Source organism: Glycine soja, chromosome 7, assembly GCF_004193775.1.
Source record: "Glycine soja cultivar W05 chromosome 7, ASM419377v2, whole genome shotgun sequence".
Lineage (NCBI taxonomy): Eukaryota > Viridiplantae > Streptophyta > Magnoliopsida > Fabales > Fabaceae > Glycine > Glycine soja.
The window spans coordinates 12,778,004-12,794,955 of NC_041008.1; the positions used below are offsets into that span (position 1 = coordinate 12,778,004).

Consider the following 16,952-nt stretch of genomic DNA (forward strand, 5'->3'; position numbering starts at 1 on the left):
AAATTTTGTCTTCATTATTTTTATATTAACTTTAGCCAGGGTTTTTTGTGAGGGATTTTTCCCTCACAATATTATTTTTTAACTAGACGAAGGATTAACAAGGGAACCAAGTGACTTGACGATTCTCTCACTAATTAGCGACAAACTTGTGACACAAGGTTTCTTTCACCAAGCTGCCACTAATTAGAGGCGGATTAGCATTGGAATTTTTGCTCACTAATTAGTGAATTTCTTTGGTGCCATTAAAAAATCTTGCCGGTGGATCAATTTGGAATTTGAACAATTTTACCATAGATAGATGTTGTATAAGTTAAACAAATTGAATTTCAATCACTAATAATAAATTAATATATTTAATGCTCTTTATTTATTATTTGTGGCAAATGTTCCAGTGTACATCAAATGATTAAGTGTACCCTAGAAGTCACAAACAAATAAAACATACCTTGAAGTACAAGCTCAAGCAAAAAATTCAAGTCAAGAAAATGAGACTAGATCCAAGCAATAGATGAGAGTAAGATCTACTATCTCTAAAGTTCAAACTTAAAGTACAAAATCAAGTCAAAAATTTAACACAAGTCGTAATTAGACTAAGTGTGTATTTGTTTCTCTGGTGTACTTGTGGCAGCATGAAGCTTGAGACTGCTTCATTGCATAAGTAGGAATGTTGCTTCTCAAAACGTAAGTTTGGATTTACCATTCCACCAATCCAAACACTTTGAACTAGTTAATTGATATATGAGGAAAAGCATTGGAGATCAAGTCTCACATTGGTAAGTTAAAAACAAGTTAAAGAGTATACAAGCATGAACATCATGAATGCAAACTGCCTAGGCATTCTTAGAAAAACAAGTCGCTTAATTAGGCTAAGACCACTAAAACCTTCTCATACTCTTGATTAAGGATAACACACAAATTCCAATAAACAACATGATATAATAAAATTGATTTTTTTAAATTGTTAAACTAACTGGAGCTTTCTAAGAAAAAAAAATGTTAAAACACATTTTCTAATCCTTTCTAGCACATACATACATTTTCTCAATTATTTATTAAAATTTGTTAAAAATCACAAAATTGTATAGATCTTACTATTTAATGAATCTCATTCATAATTTTATAACTTTTAATAAATATTAATTATTAAAAAAGAGTGTGTCCAAAAGAATGTATTGTTAAAACACTTCAAAAAATAATGCTCAGCTTAAAGGACCATTAATAATTCGTGTACTAATAATTTTACCAATTAGGAATGCAATTCAAATTCAGCAATAATTGCCTAAAATATAAACCAAATTGGGTACTCACGGAGGAAAGTATAACATTGAGGTCAAAGTAAAAAAAAAATGGTTTCTCATTTGAATGGTTGCATTAGCAACTACGGTTTGGAAACAACGTGACAGGATCTCCCATAAAACTTTACGTGTTACACATTACCATAAAATTAAAACCAAAATTGGCTTCAGCGTTTCTAGATCATCTGAGTGCAAGTTGATCACGAAACTGGTCATGATTGAGTGTGCTAATCAAATTACAATTACATTAGTTTCTATCAATCAAAACATTTAAACCAATCAGCCTTTAGTTTTTTTTTTCTTTCGAAAATCTGACAAATTTAATATATTACTTCATGATAATTTTTTATACGTTTTGTGTTATTAATTTCTTGTGCGTTATTAAGTTGGTTCAATCCATGGAGCAAGAAAAACGCACCTTTCAACACCTTTAACTCTATTATATCTTCTATTTTTATATGTAATTAGTCTTTTTAGACAAAAAAATTTGCACACTTTACACAATCTTTTTCTATGAAAATATTAAAAATTGATATTTACACACCAGAACTTCCTACAGCATTTTTATACTAATTAACTCAGCACAACAATTATGGTTGAAGTGTATATTTAGTCAATCGGTTTGTAATTAATTACTACAATTTTTAATTTAATTAATATATATAGAATGCGTATATCAACCTGAAATTGTTCTAATTTATAAAATTGTCATAATTTAATCAATAATCTCAAATTCAAATTAAATCTAAATGTATAATTACATTAAATAATTAATAAAAAAACAAATTCATTCATATTAATCTTACTCAACTCAAACACAATTATATCATAAAAGATACATATTATCTCTAAAACTGGCGGGATGTGAAAGAATCATTTTCATATAAAAACGACAATACCTAGTTTCATTCTTCTGGCACTGTTTGAGATAGATTCCAAATGAAAAACACTTGTAGGACAATGCACGTGTAATTAAGAGAGAGAGAAAGATAGTGTGTACAAGACTTTGAATAGACTCCCTTAAGAAGAGGGGGAAAGGAATAATTTTCCAAGAAACATGCCCTTCAGAATTTAATTGGCAAACACAAACACCTCGTTGTTGACCAAACTACACACCTCAGAGCCCCAGTCTTCTGAATAACCCTCTTTTCATATTCTCCAAGGTCATATGGCCTAGAATTTGTGCTACACCAAAACTAGAAGATCCAGCTAGATAACAAGAAGATAAGACCAAGAAAAAACCAAAATCAAGGTGTGGTTTTCAAAACCAATTTCAAATTATCAATAAAAAGGGGGTATGGAAGGAGAGAGAGGTGTCAGTCCCAATTTTGAGCTCCAAGTTTCATTCACAAACACCCCTCAAGCGATCCATGAAATGGGTTTTGTTCAATTTGAAGAAAACCAGGTTCTTAGTTTCTTGGCACCCTCTGCTCAATCCCAATCTTGTCAGCTCTCTCAATCTCTAAACGCCGGCAGCAGCGGTAGCAATACTGCTGTGGCCGCTACCACCACATTCACCGTCACTGCCACCACCTCCGGATCCGGAGCAACAATTGGTTTCAGCCATAATGACCTTGTCTCCAGAACTTCTTGGAATAATAATGAACAGGTGGTTAATTACTTTATGATATCTACGTATCCATACCTATCTATTTATGTATTTATTTATATTAACTTTATGATCTACTACCTTATAATTAATTATCAGGTCTATTCATTTTGTTTTTATGTCCTTTTCAATTTTAGGGTATTCTTTTGATCTCTTTCCTTTGAAACAATTTTGCTTATATGGATGGTACCGTGAACTTTATTCAGGTGCGAACACTGGATCCCAAAGCTGTCAATGACGAAAATTGCACCGGAAATACTAGTGATGGTGGCAACAACACATGGTATATCCTCCTTGCAACCACAACTTTCTGTTTCTGATTTCAATCTCTCTCTCTCTCTGCATGCACGTAAATATTTAATTTAGATACCCAAGAAGATATTCCTTAGGTTTCTGTGAAGAATCTGAAGGTCTCTCTACAATATATGGAAGTGACTGCTTCTTTTTTCTTTCTGAACTTGCTTTTGTACTCCAAGTAATTCTCCCTCACTTTCTCTCTCTCTTGGGGTATGAGGAGGTGCAAGAGCTTGGTACTCAAAAGTCTTGATACTCATTGATACTCGAATCCACTAGTCCATCACAGACTTCACATATTCTTCAAATAGATCATCACCTTTTCTTCTCTCTTTTTTACCCCTCATATTTACTTTATTGTTAACTTCGTAGCTTAAGGTTAATTAATCTTGCTTTAAAGTAATTAAGAAAAACATGTTTAATTGAGAAGACATATAGAGTGTGTTTGTATAGACGTTGTCATATCCACGTTGAACGGAAAAATTACACTTTCAAAAGCAAAAAACCAAAGCAACTATGTTATAGCTTTGTCCTGAATGTTGATTTCGTGTTGGATTCAACTGTTTTTCAAGTAGACTTAGTTGGAGTTCGAGTTATATGAAAAAACTAAAATTATGATACTGTGTATATATGATGGTAGGTGGAGAAGTGCAGGCTCAGAGAAGAACAAGATGAAAGTGAGGAGGAAGCTGAGAGAGCCACGGTTTTGTTTCCAAACAAGAAGTGATGTAGATGTGCTTGATGATGGTTACAAATGGAGGAAGTATGGTCAGAAAGTTGTGAAGAATAGCCTTCACCCAAGGTAATATATATAATCCTTGAATTAACCCCTTGCTTTCTTGATTTATATATAGTTTTGCAAGTTCTTTGAATAAATTTGAAGATCATAAATCTTAGAGGATGCAAGTTCCTTATGAAGTTCTCAAACTTAATAGATTTTATGCAGTTTCGTTGTTAGAAAAATTGAGGTGTCTATATTATATTCTTGAATAAAAATCGATGGTTGCTTATATAAGTAATAATAATAATGATTCTTAACAATTCTTAAGAATTAATACAAGACAATTGTAAAAACTTATTTTGAGTTTTTAAAAAGAATCGCAATACTGGAGAAAATACTTGTTAAACTTTAAATTTCATGTGGCATTTAGGACATTAATTGCAAAAGTGAGTTAAGAACTTCACTAGCTGATTAATATGTTCTAAGTAAATTATATATATGATTATAACATCTACTAAAATATATTTATTCATATAATTAAGCATTTTCTTCCTTTCTTTTCCTTTAAAAATATCTTTGTCAAAATGCATATATGAAATCTATGATTGAGTGCACTGGCTACATGATAGGCATTATACCCGGAGAAATGAAGGTAAGATGTCTTTTTTTATGGAAAAATACATGTGTCGGTGGTGGAACAGCCAAATGAATCTAAATTCACAGATGAACCAAGTGCAATTATCCTAGATTTTGTCTCAAATTTTAATTAAAGACTGAAAACACCCAAGAGAGAGAGAGAAACTTAGCTAAAACTGAAGGAATGATTCAAGATGTTACTTTCAATGGACTTGTGAGCACAGAAGATTGATGGTACAGACTGAAACATAGGCTTTTTTCTTCAGGTAATTAAAAATATTAATTTTTTGGGGAAGTAAAAAGGAAAAGATATATTCGTGAGAATATTTAGTGGATTATTATTATTAGAGTTTTGACAATAGTGCACGCTATAGGGTCCCCTCCTTCGTCCTCTGTTCCCAAACCATCCAACGGTCATGGTACTTATCTGACCAACTTCTTCCACCCATGGCACCTATCACTAAAAAAGGCTTCACTTGCTCCTAAAGTTTTTCATTGTAACTCCTTTAACATTTACCTAATCTTTTCGAAGCCAATTTCTCTCATGGCGAATGTGAAAGAAAATCATATACTTTTCTTTTCTCTTTTGCAAAATGTGCCCTCTTATCATTTTATAATCGTTTCTTTCACACTATTTTTCCTTTTTTTTTTTGCCTTAATTATCATATTACAATTTACCATCATATTTGATTAATTTATAAACTCACAATCACATTACTTTCCTACATACTAGTGTATTTCATTTTATTACTCACGTAATATTATATCATTACTGTTTAATTAGGATGTAATTAGCAAAACCAAAGATATTAAGGTACCAGCCCGGTTAGCCTACAATAATTGACAAAGAAACCTTGTTATGACAAGTTTGTAGTCAAAAGACATGCATTATTACAAAATTTAATCATTTTAAAATTAAAATAAAGAAAAGATTTACTTGGCCGTAATTAAAAATATGTGTTACTACCATTTTAATTTTATAGAGATATTTGTTACAAACATATTTTTGTTTTCCTTCCAATTCAATGAGGTCCTAAACACACGTATGTAGCACCTTGCTTTACAGTAAATGGAGCATTGGATCATGTGTACAGTGGGCCCAACATGTATCTAAACACACTAATGATATGTTTAGATGAGAGAAGAGATATAACAAGAATAATGATGCATTTTTTTATTTAGTTGATGAAGAAAAAATTCACTTTTAAAATAAAAATAAATTTTTTGTTTTTCCATTTTTCTTTAATTCAAATTTCAAAATTTTCTTCCTCCCCTCATTTTCTTTCCTATAAAGTTAATTAGAAGGTAATAGTACCCATGATCAAAGATACAAGAGAATTATGAAAAGAAAAAAAAACATTCAGCCTCTACATTTTGTTTGCAAAAAAAAAGAAAACATATTAATATGATAAATTAAATTTTAGACCATTAATTTTTTGGGTGTATAACATGGGTATATTTTCTCAGTCTATAGACTAAAACAAATCTGTTTTGAAGAGTAAAGAAGGACAAAGTTTTTTTTTTTCTTTCAAAAAATTTAAATCTTTAAGAATTGAACATGATGTGGTGACAGAGATTTTTAAAAGGCTACAACAATGACACACATATACTTGATGGATTAATTTAAATATAAAAAACCTTAAAAGATTTTTTCTGGTAAAAATCTTTTAAGACTTGTAGTATCGTATTAACCATTAAGATTTACCAAAAAAAATATTAATCTTTAAAGAATCAAGTGGAGAATTTACTCTTTAAAATAAAATAGTCTTTTAATTTACCTCTTTTGAGTTGAAGCAGAATGACAAAATTTAGCTTTAATTTTTATTTATTTATAATAATTGAACACTGAAAAAGTCTACAATACTCACATATCTTACTCAATCAAATCAATTGACCTTGATAGATTTAACTAAAACAAAATAACAAGCAGAATTAAAGAGAAAATTAAGAAAAAGTTGTGGAGGTGTGTGTCAATTAAGAGATTCAGAGTTTGATAGATGTTTAGACTTTAATTAATAGAATTGTGCAGGCATGGATAATTTGATACGTTTGCAAGAGGGGAGTTATTAGTGAATAGGCTTCTTACACTATCATCAAATCCATGAATATAATAGATTTGTACGTTGATTTTATAATAATTATTTTTCGACTTATACTAACAATTTTTTTATTAGTTGATGATATAAAACATTTTACACCAATAATTCATTACACTTTTACTTTTATTTGAAAAAATTCGGTTTAAAGTTAGAAATTGAAGAATTGTTTTTAATGAAAAGACTATAAATTGAAGAGGCATATGCCTCTTCACTTATTCCTCTTTTGATATTTGTATTTAATGAAAAATCTGCACATATCTAATCCCTCCTTTTTCTTTTATAAAAAAAATTATTTCATATTTATTAAGAAAGATAATCTATTTCATTAAGTTGTGTTATTTTTAATTAAATTTTTTTTCTAAATTACCTAGAAATTAGAATTTGATAATAAGCACAACTTCATACTAAATAAAGGATATTTTAAACATAATCTCATTAAATAAGATAAAAATAGTTAAATTTCATTTATATTTGAGAATAAAATATTTGATTTTTTTTCTTATAAAAAAGAACAAAGAGTAACTAAAAAGTAATAACATTTGGTTTGAAGGTAGAAATTGGAGAGATAAAACAGAAAAATCATTAAATACAAATATCAAATTAAAGAGGGATATGTGCATATTTTTCATTCGCAATACATATAATGTTAACCTGTCAACCTAGATATGCTTGTTTGATGATTTTCACGTATAATTTAAAAACCAAAAGTAAACTACCTAACATATATACCAACACGACCTATTTTTCAACAAATTTGTGACGATAATGAAGCAAATACTAGTATTTGATGAAAACAAAAGTTACTTAGACTGAAGGTACTAATAATTTAGAGAAAGACCAACGTGGTGGCAACAAACATATACTTGACCCAAAACATATATCATGTATATGCTAATGTTGCGTGCATGGAAGAAAGTTCTATAGTTTTACTGGACTTATACTTTATGAACCAAAGCAAAATAGTTAAAGTGGTATATCCATTATTAATTACAAACCCAATCAAGAAAGGTGTGGTAATTTAAATTTGCTTCGGTTGCAGACCATCATTACAAAATTGTACTTAAAGGTATGTACTTAGAAATGGAATTAGGAAGATGAAAAAGTTATTTTTGGAATGGTCACTTCAGGAACATAGGAACTTAGGAACATTAACGTGCCATGTGTTTGAAAAGCATAAAAGATGACAGTGGGACTTGTTTGAATCTAACAACTGTAGTTTAACAACCGAAAACTTCCCGAAAAGATGCCGTACCAAACTTGGATTAAAGAAAGGAAAAATATAAATAAAGTAAGATAAGCTAGTATGTCGTAAAAAGGAATACCTGTCTGATCATCTTCATAACGAAAATATATAAAAGCATATTTAAATTTTGTTTTATGTCTATTAATTATTTTTTTAACATTGCCACGTGAATACACATTACATAATTTTAATTTTTAGGAATTTGTTTAGAGGGTGTTTCAGAACAGTATTGATTAAAAAGGAAAAATTAATGAAATTTAGATAAATATAAAATATTTCGTACATTAAAAACATAAAAATATTATTACTTCATAAGTAATTAAAAATATTTAATATATAGGAGATACTAAATACTTGTCCGAGAAGATGGTGTATGATTCTGAATGTAAAATCTTTTATACAAATATTCAAACAACATTTAATCATTTAATTATATCAGTTTGGTCATTAAAAAATTATATTGGTTAAAAAAAGTTAATCAACCCTATTTTTTTTCGCCCTCATTTACCTTACTCTCATCTCAAATTCAATTTTTCATTTTTTTTCCGATCACCCTCCTATGTTCCACACTCCTGACTTAAAAGTAACCCTCTTCAAAATCTAATCATCCTTTTTTTTTCAGTCACCCTCCTCCATCTCACTCCCTCATTTCAAAACCTAACAATTCTTCATTTTTTTCGGTCACCCTACAATACACCCATTCAAAACTCCAAACACATTTTTTTCTAGCCACCTTCCCCTTGTCACACCTCCATCTCAAAACCCGAAATCCCCATTTTTCTGTCACCCTCCTTTGTCCCACTCCCCATCTCAAAACTCTAACCTCCTATTTTTTTTAGTCACTCTCATCTGCTCTACTCACCAATCTCGAATCAACATACAGTTTCTTGAAAAAGAAGGAATGAAGGAGAAAAGCATAATTGATTTTCTTCTTAATTTTTTAAATGAAATGCTGACTCGACTAATTGCTTAAATTTTATTAGATGACATTGTAAATTGGTTTATAATTTCAATGCATGCATATTAAATTTTACTTCTTTACTAATGTTCTTAAGAAACTTGTTGATAAAACTCTAAATTTTAATAATATTTACAAGACTCAAATTATGATAGTGATCTTGATGGAAAATCAAGTGCGGGGGTGGCTGTGGTTAGTCCAACATTGATTAGGAAAGGAAAGAAATGTGACTTAAATATCTAATATCTTTAAGATTTTAGGTGGATATGTAGTGTTCAATTTCTTGGTAGTCTTTCTTATTAGTCCATTAACATTTCTGAGTGCTCCTTATTACTCCCCAACAAGTGGTAATATGTCCTGATACGAGGGGGAACAAGAGAAAGGTTAATTAGTGAGGTTGGTCAAGTGGTGTGTCTCGTTGGTGAATTAGAAATCAAGGGGAAGATTGTTGAAAAATCATGGGATAAAAAAGGACTCAATGAAAGATATGTAACCCATATACCTAGGATTTTATAAAGCATTTATTGGCAAGTTGAAAAATCATAATTTGTTTAATGAATTTGAAATGTTTTATAAATCAGTTATTCAACATGCTAATAAATGAAGAATAACATAAAACAAATTATGATTTGTTATATAAATTATTTTTTATTTGTAAAAAAAATTATAGATTTATCTCATTATAGTTATTCATTTATTTCATTAGTTTTGAATTCTTATCTTTTTTAAAAAAAATTGAATATTTTAAATAAAATATAATTAGTGTGAAGTATAATATTGGAGGAGAATAAATGAGAAATTTTTATTCAAATATTGAGGTTAAAATAGAAAAATAATAATGAATTATAAGATCAGATCCTACTTTAAATACGAGTAGTATTAAATAAACACTATAAATCAATAAGATAAGTTTGTTTTTAAATTGTCAGTTATTTTAATCAAATAAACTTATAAATTATTTAAATAAACTATAAATCAGTTAAAATGACTAGCTAGCTAAATACATTAATTACATGCAACGTTCAGTCATTACAGTATATGACATTTTTTTTATAGTGTATATGTGTCTCTAGGCAAAGAATATTTAACAATGATTTATTTTTTAAGGAGAAAACATACAGAAAAGGGTTGGCTCCGGAAAACATACCCCCTTATATGAGGCTATTACACATTTACACGAATAATTGACGTGAAATATATTGTAAATACTTAACAGATAGTGGATTTTTTTCCCCACAATTGCTGCATAACTAAATAGATAATACTTATATATATATATATATATAATTTTGTATTGTGTGCATTTCACGTCTTTTTTAGTTAGTTTTTACTTGTTATTAAAACATATGTTTATATACTTTAACAACTACACTCTGAGATGATATGTAACATAGCATGTCTATATGCAAATCATGTTATTAATAAGTAATAATATGAATCATTTTCAAAAGTTTTAAAATTCATAAATAAGAAAACAAACAATTTTTTTTAGGAAATTAAAATCAAATTTAATCACATTTGCATAGAGTGAATTCATATTTTACCCTTTTAAATATTATATCCAATTGACATCTCAATTGTGTGATATGAACAGAAGTTACTACCGCTGTACCCATAACAACTGTAGGGTGAAGAAAAGAGTTGAACGACTATCTGAAGATTGTCGTATGGTAATAACTACCTACGAAGGCAGACACAACCACTCTCCTTGTGATGACTCAAATTCATCGGAACATGAATGTTTCACCTCTTTTTGAACAATGTCATTTCAATAATAATTATTATGTATTATTAATAATTAATTAGCTGTGACAATTTTTCATGGGGGATATTGCATTGTACTTATATTGTTAATTTGTTAGTGAGCTCAGTCACTCTTTCATGGATGAACTCATTTGTATGTTTGTCTATAAAAATTAAAAATGTCATTTATGTGTATATTTATTTTCTATATATTAATATAACATATTTCTTCAATCCCTGCCCCCATATATATGCGTTAAATTTAAGGTTCTTCAACTTTAAAGAAAAATCATTTTGTTAATCTTACATGTGTCTGACGTCCTTAACATGATGATTATGAGTCTTTTCCTGTTTAAGGCAATTTCATTAGGTAGATTTGTTCACGGAGCACGTGTAAATATTTAAACAACCTACAATATATAGTTTAATGTATAATGGGAAAGTTTGTTTAAAAGGCTTTGCAAGCAAAATGGCTTGGGTGGTCTAACTAAGGAGCTTTTCAAGTGTGTTCTAGATGTTGAATGGGAAATTAATGAAAAAATGATATTGACGAGTTAGTACATTTTATGTTGAACTAGAGCAAGTGAAAAAAACTTGGAGTTGGAATTGAAGCATAAGATCGGAGAGTCCATACTACATGATCGGAAGAAAATGTGATATGCAAGCAGGGAAAAGGTTCCAACACTTTGCAAAGGGATAGAGAAGAGACATATAGGAATCATCATATCGGAACATATGCACAAAAGGACAAAAAGGGGTATGAAACCAACAATATGAAGCTAAAAAAAGGACATTTCCAGGATAAATTCTATGGCTTTAAAGGCTTTTGATAGCTCACATGGCGATTGTGAGGTGGAGCAAACCAAGAGAAAAACATGATGCAAGCACTACATGGGAACCAAAGGCACAATTGGGAAATAATCCAAGATGAGAATCCAATACAAATATGGACCAAACGCAAGTTTAGGCATGTGGGCTAGATAATGTGGCCAAACGGGAGAACAAGTGTCGTTCAATCGGCAATTACTTAATGTGTGGGTGTATTTGCTTTTGATGCACTCCAAATACATTATAGATTGGACAATCTTTAATACAATTAAAGTACATTAAAAATAAATGCATTAAATAATTACTCATTCATGGCTCAAACGGGAGATTGGAAGGATAAATCTAGTTGAAGGGGCAAGGAATTAGTGTTAATATATGAGGATCCTAAGTTATAGGCTTTGTTTGGTCTAGACAAAAGAATAAAAGAAAGAAAGTGAAAGAAAAGGAGGAGAGAGTGAGATGATTTTTAGGTTATTTGGTAGGACAGAAAATGAAAAAAAAAACAAACAATACACTTTTTTAACTTGATAAATGATATTTTAATCATAATTTTATCATTCAATTACTAAACACAAAATATTATTATTATGCCATTAAACTTGCCTTGTAATTTGGGAATAATTTTAAGTTTCTTTTTTCTCTCATTTTCATGTTATTTGGACAAATTACATTTTTATCCAATGTATGTAATAGCTTGGTGAGATGGGATACACTACTTGGAGGGGTTAATGAGTGAATTAGAATGTTCGGATTAGGGATGAGTACATGGATCTAGATTCGTGGACCGGTCTGTTAAGCCTACAAACTGTGTGGAACCTGCATAGTAACCTTGAATTTTAGGTTCACCCATTTAGTTTGTTGGCCTAATTTGCCAAGTGTATGGACTTATGGGTATTCATTAAAAGTGAGAGAAAATGTCAATTGAAAAGAGAGAGAAAGGAGAAAACCCTTGAGGATGTTTAGTTGATTTGTATTTCAATTATTTTGACTATTGTTAAAATTTTAAGAATATTTAGTTTTTGTATTTATGTGATGCTTGAATTTTGACATTTATTGAATAAGTTGTAACCTTCATGATATTTTATTATGTTTAAGATTATTTGAATTTTATGTTAAGATTACTTGTATTCTTATTTTTAATATATTCTTTTAGCTAATAAAAAATCTTATATTTTAGATTAAAAAATAAAAGAAAAAAATCACTCTAACTTTACATTTTTTAAAAAAAAATTCAAAAAATATAATTTAGGCATATAGACGGATCCATTTATCTGCGCGTTATGTGGGTCAAATACAAATTTTAAGAAAGTTAATTTATCTCAGGGACCTGATTTATCTGACCCATATAAAACATAAGTTTCATGGATCGAACCTTAAACTCGCTGGACCGGTTAGTATACCCACTCTAATTCGGGTACGTAGTGGAACTCACCGTGGTTATTATCTATTTATGCAATCACTGCCATAAATATAATGCAACCATGTTATGAGCTGCAGGGGAACATGAACATTCACGAACCTTTTGTATTTGTCCTTGGTATACCTGATACCCTTCTTTAATACATCAATATAGTTTTCCTGATTAAGAAAAACGAATCTCTCATTTACTTTTATTAGAAATCACCCTCATTAATATGACATTAATTTCAGGTAATTGAATAAAAGCAAATTAAATTAATTAAATTCTCTCGGGTAATTGAATAAAAGCAAATTAAATTAATTAAATTCTCTCGGGTAATTGAATAAAAGAAAATTAACTTTTTTAATTGATATTTTACTTGAGTTTAAAATGCTGGTTTTTTTTATTCTCCTTGATTTTAAAATACTGTTTTTGCTGCCAGGAAAAGAAAACAATAAAACATATTGTTATTATTATTTGTATTACATCAAAATAAATTATTATTATTATTATTATTGACCGAATCAATTAAATGCATAGATGCACAATGACCTTTAATACAAGTATGTATCCATTTATCTATGCATAAAGATTATTGTCAACCCGTATAAACAATACGGATTATCAATCGAATGTTCATACGAATTATAATTTTTTTTTAAAAATTCAAATTAATTTTTTTTCTAATATATTTAATATATAAAAATTAATTGTCACAAAATTTATTATGTAAATTTACATGTACATTAATATACATTAGAAATTAATGTACCAAAATTAATTATCATAAAATTTATTATGTAAATTTACATGCGTATTAAATATGCATTAAAAATTTTAGTATTATATATAAAATATTAATTATTTTATAATATAATTGGTCTATGAACTCAATTGGTTAAAGTGTTGTATTAATAAATTTGTCAGGGATAATTTTGGAAAAACGGAAAAAGCGTTGGGTGCACAAGCAATTTGCTAGATGCACAAAGCAATTGTCCAATTGCTCCCACAAGTTATTTTTATTAGTTAATATATGACAAAAAAAAATTTGCTCTCATGAAAAATTGTAGATTGCCCCCACCAGGTGTGGCCATAGCCCAAACAAACATAAAATAATACAAAAAATGACATGCTTAACACTTAAGGCAACTGCTTGAGGCATCCAACATTTTTGCTAGGACACCCAACAATTTTTTGAAAATGCCAAAAATACCCATATTGATCACAAATAGGAGGTTTGGTTTTTCATTTCTGTAATGCCTTTTTTTCCTACAAATTAAATCTCACACTCTTAGTTTAAGTTGTTTTCGTTAGCTTCTTTAGTCTCCTTTTTTGAGCATTTTTTGTCTTCATAGGTGTACGTGTATTGTTCAAGAGGATACGATGAAGTTGGGTGGTTATTCGTCGTTGAAAAAGAAGAGATACGTAAAAAAAATTTAGAAACATACGGATGTCAATCCGTATGACTCATACGGATCATCAATCCGTATGGCCATATAGATTATTGATCTGTAGGTTTTAATTTATTTTTAAAGTAAATAAATTTTTTTGAATTATATATTTAATTTGTTTTGTAGTGTAATTTTTTTAATAGTTTTAGCAATTTTAGAAATATTGATTTGGTGATATTATTTTATAGTGGTATAAAAAAATAAAAATATGTATTTAGTAATTAAATTGGTAAAAAAAATGATAATATATATAAACTTTTAAAAATTGCTAAAACTAACATTAGATTGCTAAAAAATTAAGTTAGTAATTAGATTGACAAAAGTAATATTAGACTGCTAAAATAATTTTGTGTATACATTTAACTGAATTATGTATTTACATGTTTAAATGAATTATGTATTTTAATGTTTATTACAGTGATTAATAATTAAATTTTAAATTTTAAATTTTGATTTCAATATTTTTATAACTACTAAATTTAATATATTTTTGAGTTTAATTTCAATCATTATCTTAAACTAACAATCTTATCATATTTTAAATTTTGGTTTCAATACTTTTTATAACTACCAAATTAAATATATTTTTAAATTTAATTTCAATCATTATCTTAAACTAACAATCTTATCATATCTTAAATTTTGGTTTCAATATTTTTTATAACTATCAAATTTAATATATTTTTATTTTTAAATTTGATTCCAATCATTGTCTTAAACTAACAATTTTATCATAATTTTTTATTTTGGTTTCATCATACGGATTGATGATCCGTGTGGGATTTTCCAGAAAAATATCATTTTTGTTTGCGACATTGCTTCAAACAACAACATCAAACCAATATCAACAACATTCAAAACAATACAATCATTCATTCAGAAAAGCAACAACGACAACAATGAAAGAGTAGCAACACAATGCACAAAAAATAAGTATGATAAGGCCAACAACAAAGGATTAGGAGCCACCAACAAGAAAAACCACAAACGGAGGACCAACACCCGTGAAGGAAGAAGAAGAAGCACCAATGGAGTGAAATGACACAGGGAAGAGGAGGAAGAAGAACCACAATGATGCAAGAAGTGGAGGAAGAAGAAGAACGAAAACGACACATGAAGAGTGACTTATACTGACTCGTACGGACAAGTCAATTTTGTTTTTTATAGGCAAAAGGTGAAGGGCATTTTAGCCCTTTCACCTTTGTTGCTGGGTGTCCCAACCAAAATGCTGGGTGCCCAAAGCAATGGCTAAGAAGCCCAAGCTGCATAGTGATGCAATCCTACCCCGCAAGGGCATTGGATAGAAAACTCCAAGTAGATTGGGTCAGAGATGCAAGAGAAGGCCCTAGGGTTCTTATGAGCCTTAGGGTAGATTTTCAGGCCCATGGGCTAAGTATGAGCCCACTTATCTTTGTAAATATTAGATTAAGGTTTCATTATTTTTGGGCCTTGTATTTAGGGCTCCATAATGTAGGTAGGGTACCTTAGAAATATAGGATTTTTCAGCCCTTGTATTTTAAGGCACCTAAACTAGTTTTTGTATTAGGGGTAGTTTTGTAATTTCACATGCACTAAGTGAATATTTGATGTGTGTTGGGAAATAAATTTAATTGAATTGGTAGAATCTCAATCCAATTAAATTTTAGAGGGGGAGGTGAGCATTTGCTTACTACACCCCATTGCCACATCATATAGTCACACTTTGTGCATGTCCTTCATGCTTTACATGCCTCATGACACCTAAATACACTTAGTAGAGAATCTTGGAATTGATCTTCGATTAGTGGGCTGAACCATAACTAAAATTTACTAATCATAATTAGTTAAATTTTGGCTCTAAAGTTTGGCTCCACAAATTCAATTTCAAATTCAAGTGAAATTTGAATTGAAATTCAATTTTCCTCCAATTTTGTGTGACACTTAGGCTATAAATAAAGGTCATGTGTGTGCATTTTTTTTAACTTTGATCATTTGAATATTAAACTTCAAATTTCAAAGCTCATTTAGAGCACAAAATTTCGTGCTCTTCTCTCCCTCTCCCTTCATTCATCTCCTTCTTCCTCCAAGCTCTTATCCATAACCTTCTATGGTGGTGAGCTTCTTCTAGACTCATCTTCTCCTTGAAGTGGCGTCTCCTCTCTCTCTTCCTTTCTCCATTCTGCTGTCATTCATCTTCCAAGAAGCAAAGGAATCCATTGATGAAGAAGATCCTAGACCTACAAGCTCCAATGTGGGAAAACTTAAGTACAATAGTGTTTGCTTGTATAGAGTTATTTCTTTATTGTATTAAAAACAGGAAACACCTTAGTTTCTTTTGGTCTATTTATTGTTTTTATTTTGAATCCCCACATTTAATTATTTAAAGTCACCTTTTTTATTTTGGTTCCATTTGGTTTCTATTTGTCAATTATATACATGTTAGTTTTTACTTCTGAAACTACAACTTAGAATTTTACTCATTATAATAAATTACCATAATCTTTTTGCAACAATATTTTCATTTTTGTTTAAATAATATATAATTATTATTAAAATAAAATATTTTATATTAAATTTTGCAATGATATACATAGTTAACAAATGACTATTTATTGTAGCAACTTTTTGTTATTAAGAAAAATATAACGATAATTAATCTTGGTAACAAAAGATTTTATTGTAACAACTTTAGTTGTT

General features: G+C 29.2%; 1 protein-coding gene across 1 annotated transcript; it reads left to right on the forward strand.

Moving 5' to 3' along the window:
- Window positions 1–2,332: 2,332 nt before the first annotated feature.
- On the forward strand, window positions 2,333–10,783 carry LOC114419765 (probable WRKY transcription factor 12). Its single transcript, XM_028385541.1, has 4 exons — window positions 2,333–2,904; window positions 3,111–3,187; window positions 3,839–4,000; window positions 10,450–10,783. Exons 1-4 carry the CDS (start codon window positions 2,593–2,595, stop codon window positions 10,610–10,612), a joined length of 714 nt encoding a protein of 237 aa, XP_028241342.1. The 5' UTR covers window positions 2,333–2,592; the 3' UTR covers window positions 10,613–10,783.
- Window positions 10,784–16,952: the final 6,169 nt, after the last annotated feature.

Bases quoted from the DNA above. Each gene is read 5' to 3' on its own strand.
- LOC114419765 (XM_028385541.1), top strand. From the start codon at position 2,593: ATGGAAGGAGAGAGAGGTGTCAGTCCCAATTTTGAGCTCCAAGTTTCA. The intron at 2,905-3,110 runs GTGGTTAATTAC...AACTTTATTCAG, and splicing joins CTTGGAATAATAATGAACAG to GTGCGAACACTGGATCCCAA. The intron at 3,188-3,838 runs GTATATCCTCCT...ATATGATGGTAG, and splicing joins GATGGTGGCAACAACACATG to GTGGAGAAGTGCAGGCTCAG.